This window comes from Adiantum capillus-veneris, chromosome 30 (genome assembly GCF_014529385.1).
Source record: "Adiantum capillus-veneris isolate H3 chromosome 30, ASM1452938v2, whole genome shotgun sequence".
NCBI lineage: Eukaryota > Viridiplantae > Streptophyta > Polypodiopsida > Polypodiales > Pteridaceae > Adiantum > Adiantum capillus-veneris.
Genome location: NC_140960.1, coordinates 54,003,931 through 54,010,431, shown reverse-complemented (window position 1 = coordinate 54,010,431; position 6,501 = coordinate 54,003,931). Strand labels below are relative to the sequence as shown.

Genomic DNA, 6,501 nt, shown 5'->3' with positions numbered 1-6,501 from the left:
ACGACGTTGTTCATCGGCCGCTGCGCGACTCCCTTTCCCTTTTCTCTTCTGGTCCGGAGGACCGGGACATACACGCCGTCGAGCCGTCTCTTACACACTATTCTCTCTCTCTCTCTCCAACCCAACCCGCACGCACGTGACACTCTCTCTCTCTCTCTCTCTCTCTCACGCGCTTTCTCCTTTATTTCGTCCCCATAATGCGAGAGCCTGCCTTCGGAGTCACGCTTGACTCTTTTTCACCTTCATTACCTGCTTCTCCTCCTCCTCCTCCTCCCGAGTGCTCATGCTCTCTTCTTCAACAGCTGCTCCTTCCCACAACATTTCTCTGTCTCTGTGTTGACATTGCCTGTGTAAAGCATCCCTCCACCACACTGCTGCAGTTGTCTTGGATACCATCTCCGGTCCATCGGACTTCGTCGGCACGCTCTCACCCATCAGGAGCTTAGAGCCCAGCTCCCCTGCAGACTTCAAAGGCTGCTCTCTCTTTTTCACAACTTGGAGATATTGTAGGCCTTGTTGTGGTGCAGACTCAGACGCAACGCGCAACACATTCTCGAACGCATTTCCACGGTAATTAAGCCCTCCCCCTCTCCCTCCCCAACACACACACACACACACACACACACACACGCCATCAGATTAAATGCCAAACTTATGCACCTTTAGAACGTCGCCTTCTGGATTCCGCACGGCTCACTGCCATCTCTGCAAGCTGTGCATCATCATGATCAACAAAAAATTATAAATTCTCATCTACATCTGCAGTACTAAAATACACATTCACTCTTCAAATAAAGATTTTAGGAGGTTAAATCTAGGAGGGATCATTGGGTTTAACCAGGACTCTACTTCATAATTTTGCATACCTGTCCAAAATTATACAGTATAAGATGCGGGTGCACTGATATACCGACGATTGCTTGTGGATAGAGACGGCACACAACTGGCTTTGTGGGTCTTGTTCTTGTCACCACAGGCGTTTGTCTAGAAAAAATGCAACAAGGGTGCATCCTACACATAAGGGAAACAATGAGCTGATGCATTTTGTTTCCTTACATCAAAAGCATTTGACATTGATAACCTCAAAGAAAGTACTCTAAAAGGTACTTAACACCAGCTTCAGCTGCTGGTTCGCTGCCAAGAAGCGGCGTGCACAAACGTGTTTAATCATCTTAGCGCACATATTATTTAGAATTATCGAAGCTCATGGCTAATCCACATACTTGGTAAGCAAGGTGATGCATCACAAAGCTGACGTAGACCTGTTGTTATTAGACACTCATGTCAATCATCCAAAAAACAATGATGCAATTATAATCTGTCTCCATCATGCACTGATCTATCAACTGAATATTACAACATTACACTACCAGAAGTTACCGACGCTTTTGGGTCTCCAAGTGGTGTCGGTATAGGCATCAGTATACAGGGATCAGTATACCAATGCTAATACCGGGGAATATACCGTGTATACTCTTAGTGCCCTTGCAGAGTTATCAAAGTCCTCTTGTTGAATGCACTTAAAGATCATGCATATGTTTTTAACGTGAGGAGACCCTTTTGACTGCATGCGATGGAGCATGTCAATTGGAACTAATTGCAATGTGTTCATGTACTGTAGAAGATAACAATATTAATGATCTTTTGCATATTGAGCAGGCATGTTGCATATGATACAACCTTCTGCTGATGTTGGCCAAACCTCAAGCTCCTCCTCCCACAGACCTGGGACGCCTGATTGCCTTTATTATACACGGACTGGCTTTTGCGACTATGGGTTAAATTGCCGCTTCAATCATCCTCCTAACAAAATGCTGGTAAGGTTTGAATTCTTATGTTCGACATATATATTCTCAGCTTACCTTTGAAATAAAGCTTCACCTAGGAAAATTGTCAAAACAGGAAGCAGCATTTGCAAGTGTGAAGGAAGAGTATCCGGAGCGAGTTGGAGAGCCTGAATGCCAGGTGTTCTCTTATTCTTTGACACTTTATAGTGTAGTGTGAGTATTAAAATCAACATTAACATCCCAAAGAAAACCTAGGTTTAGTGTATTCCAAAATACAGCCCCCAGCACTTTTGACCAAACTAGGCCAGTTTTGAAGACTTTGTCGATGATTATATCTGCCAGTGCTAAAATTTACCTCTACAATCTAAATTTTGGGGTGAAAAAACCTGCAAAATTCAGAGAAATTGTGTAAAAATCTTCAATTATAGTCAATCTACCTCTGAAATCTTCTATGTGCAGGTCTTTTGAAGTGTTTAGACAAAAAAACTATTTTGACCGCTGTAGGCGGTGGTTAGGCAGCCTTCACATGTCCCCATCGCACCACTAATGCAATTACTCGTTGACATGGTTTTGCAGTTCTACTTGAAGACAGGAACCTGCAAGTTTGGCCCAGCATGTAAATATCATCATCCGAAGGAAAAGGCTGGTATCTTGGGAAAAGCTTCCATCAATGAAGCTGGTTATCCTTTGCGAGTGGTGTGTATCTTGATTTATATATGACACATGGCCTATCATGAGCACCAGTAATTACACGTTAATCTTACAAAGCTTATCAAGATCTAGAATCACGGCTTAGAATCACATAGGATTGTATGTTTATGTAGCAACATATAGTGTGTATGTGTGTGTGTGCGTGCGCGCGTGTCTTGAGGGGGGGGGAGGTCTTGCTATCCTTGAGAGAGACATGAATAAGACCTATAAGACCAGAAAATTGCATCATGATCTTCATATCATCCAAATGTCTAGTAATAGAAAATCCGAATTAAAGACTAAGGTGACCTTAAATGCTAGGTAGCCGCTACATTATGGCATCACTCTCCTCCTTCGTATAGAACCTAGCAGGAGCTGCTCTTTGTCTCTCGATAATCGCCTGGATTCGGCATGGTAAATATATTGGTGACATGATATCATCTATATAGCTCTCTAATCTCTGCTGCTCTGGAATCTTTTGATTAATGGGTCCTATGGCCGGTCCTATGCTAGAGTGTGTAGAACTCCATAGGAAAGCATGCCTGTACCTACATAGTTCCAACAAGAATAGTCCACGGCATCTTTGATCAGCATAATGATCCAAGCATAATCCATGACCCTAAACAGGACCCAAAGCCTTCTTAGAAGCGACACTGAATTCGTCTCCATATCTAAATATGTTGGGCACTGGCATAGGTAGTACCTCCGGCTCTAAGTTGCATAGCTGGCATCTATGCTGCTCTGGATGTACCAAAGTATATCTACTTGTCTCTATGTGCAGTTGATCGGTGGAGGTGTGAAGACACATCAAAGCTCATGAGAGAGGTGTGAATCCATGTATTTGCGGTGTAAATTATAAATCCAGTCTAAGTAATGTGAAGAAAATGCTCTTTCTAAGAAGCCATTTTCTTTTTCAATGTCCGAGGAGTCATCCATGTTCTCCCTGTATCAATCTGTGTGAGATCATGTCGGATGTTTGAATGTGTGAATGCAATTTTAGTGTATAACATGCATTCAATAGGACCAAGCCATGCCTTATGCTATTATTCTAGCACAACATCATTATAATAGAATGATTCTCAGCCAATCACATCAGACTTTTAGTATACTACTATGTATATGCTATCAAGCCCAGTCATGCTATTGACCCAACATCCTTCAAAACTATAGATTGAAGTTCTTTGAATGATCCGTAATAAATACAAAAATTCAAAGGAATTTTTTCTTCAAGCATAAGATATCACAGTCACCACCTTAAAGCTTGACATCTACTGCCATTTTGTTTTTGTGTTTGACTCGAGAGCGGCGATCTTCATCTTAGTAAAAGAATATCAAGACATTTAGGTTGGTACGATGAGGCTTATAATATGGGTCGTATAATACTCTTACCAAAATCTACATACCAACTACCTAGCTTAAGCACAAAACCATGTGGCCTTTTGTAAATCTGCAATCTTCATGTAACATAAAGGGGTAGCAAGCAAACTCATTGCAAGCTCATACGTTTGTCTTATCCTTGATTCTTTGATCGTTGACAAACATGAAGCTCAACCTAAGTCTCTGGGATTTGTCTCTATCATCAATGTGACGCCAATTAGATTAATTCACCACATTTTTCTCTCATGTGAGGAGCATAGAGGAATCGGTTTCTTCCACAAGCGATGTTGGGAGATTTGCACTTGTGTGGCTCCCATCTACTCAGTTTCGATTCAAATAAAGTATAAGTTCTCTAGCAGAAAATACACGAATTCATATCTTACTTTTATCTATTGTGCTATGTGCATGATCATTTACTATCCATGCCAACATTTGTCTTGGGTTCCGAAACCTCTTGGATGGCATTATAGATATGGACCAAAACCTCTTGAAATCTCTGCTGTGTGTTTCAAAAATCCATGGTTACTATGGCAAGGAGGGTACGCACATTGGTGTTCTCATTAGTGCTCCCTGAGTTGAATAGACCTTGGTGGGATGGAAGCTCAAAAATGGGTCTGAGATGGTCATGTTGGTAAATAAGTATGGTCTTGCTTATGTTGGAAAACAAATGGGATTCCTAGGAGGAGAGGTGGTCAATTGCTGTGCTATCGATTATTAACATACCTTCCCAATAGTAAGAAGTCCAGCTGTGAGATCATACTTGGGGAGACCTTTTATGAGGCAGCTACAGATGATTCAAGACTGCTATAAGTACATAAACCTCAAGAGGAGTTGGATCAATCACGTATGTGTCCATGTCGATAATGATGGAATAGATAAACCCCACCTTCAAATGCAAGGATTTTGTTTGATGGATGTTTGTAGGTGCCTTCCCCTTGGCTGTTGGCCTTTGACAAGAAACATTCCAATGATTGTCACTTCTTTTGTAGTAAAGTTTGGGGGACTGCAATCATAAGTTATGTGCCTAGCAATAGCTGGTGTATGTGTCTTTAGCTTGGTGCTTGATAATTGAGGGAACCATGCGTTTTTATCAATGAGCTGAGAAGCCAGCAGGCCTAAGCTTGACATACTCTCGCAAGGTGAAGCTTATGCCACTGATTTCAGGGATGTGAGGCAACCGTAGACCCAACCTTGGGGATGATGAGCCCTTTCAGTATTTTAGAAATAACCATGCGTTAGTTATTTTCTACTTTCTATAATCCTAGGGTTGTTGGCATGTTCTGCCCAATCTGGAGTGCAAAGTCTTAGCTAAGAGGTCTTCTTCATTTGCACTTGAGGACCATGGTCCATAGACTATATCAAGCTCATTGACAGAGAACTTTGGCGTGCTGCACTCTCATCAGTTTTTCTATAAAATATCGAATCCTTGAAAGGGATGTAAATTTAGAGAGAGAGAGAGAGAGAGAGAGAGAGAGAGAGAGAGAGAGAGAGAGAGAGAGAGAGAGAGAGAGAGAGAGAGAGAGAGAGAGAGAGCATTAGTGAACAAAATGTGAACGTGTGTGTGATATGATAAGAGTAACGTGGTCCTCTTGAGGTGGCAAGGTTGGGAGTTCAAGTCCCTGGGAAAACTCGTACTTCCTTTTGTTGCCTCCTTGAATGAAGAAATGGCGGTCCACATCAACCATCCAGCACGTCGGTCTTGCAGGAGGTCATTTCTCCAACTACAAGTTCTGGGGTACCAACACAAACAAGATGTGCCTTGAATTATGCCTAAAATACCTCTTGTAACATACTAGAACAAGAATCATACAGGCTTCTCTACCTGCCAAAAAACTACTTCAACATGAACATATAGGGAGGTAGCATTACCGCAATTCGTCTGCAATTACATGGAAATAAGTACGGTTAGCTAAATATCCAGGGGAGCTGCTTGCTCTGTTTTGGGGTCCCCTTAGGGTGTAGAAGAATCAACCGAGACACCTTCCGATCATTCTGATGCATAATGACCCATGGGACAAACAGGTTCAGATTATATATGGTTCAAACTACAAAGAGCTATTATGTCCTTAAAAGTTTGTAAATTAGGAAGCCATGACCCTACTGGAATTAGTTTGGTGGGCTGTTCTTATATATTCCCTCCTTTGCTTCAGCTTACAGCAGAGGCGAACGAGGATGGCAGCTTAATGATAGATGTGACACAAATCGTTACATGAGGTGCTACAACGGTGGCCATATCGCCTTTCTTTGTTCCTATGTGCCTGCCAATCAACTGGCTTTCATACCCTTTTTGAACTTTCTTGTCAAGCTCTTCCATATTAAGATACAAACCTTGATACTGGACTGGTTTAGCAAGCATGTGTCGTGACAGAATACAAAGGCCCAAAAAAGTGAGCCATCAATGTCTTAAGGATTGGAAAGTGAAGAAGATCGTCAAACTCCACGTGACACAATTCTCGATTACGGCATTATGGTAATTTATTCAATACATTATACTGATGTACTAGTACAAAAATAGGGAATACTAGTGGAAATACATTATACTGATGCACTAGTACAAAAATAGGTAATTATCTTCTTTTTTTTTTGCAAAAGAAGGGGGGCTTGGTACCCTTTTGTATGGCGCAATCAAAATTACAGGCCCAAAGGC

General features: G+C 41.8%; 1 protein-coding gene across 3 annotated transcripts in view; it reads left to right on the top strand.

The window, feature by feature from the left end:
• Positions 1-212: 212 nt before the first annotated feature.
• LOC147417975 (zinc finger CCCH domain-containing protein 12-like) overlaps positions 213-6,501 on the top strand; it is a 55,735-nt gene continuing 49,446 nt past the window's right edge. The window contains exons 1-4 of one of the 3 annotated variants that reach the window (XM_086506455.1): positions 213-570; positions 1,660-1,817; positions 1,903-1,965; positions 2,364-2,483. In XM_086506455.1, coding sequence (XP_086362581.1) covers positions 1,662-1,817; positions 1,903-1,965; positions 2,364-2,483 — 339 coding nt within the window. In that variant the 5' untranslated portion in view covers positions 213-570; positions 1,660-1,661. The remainder of the gene's footprint in view (positions 571-1,659; positions 1,818-1,902; positions 1,966-2,363; positions 2,484-6,501) is intronic. The other 2 variants (XM_086506456.1, XM_086506454.1) reach the window with 2 other exon arrangements.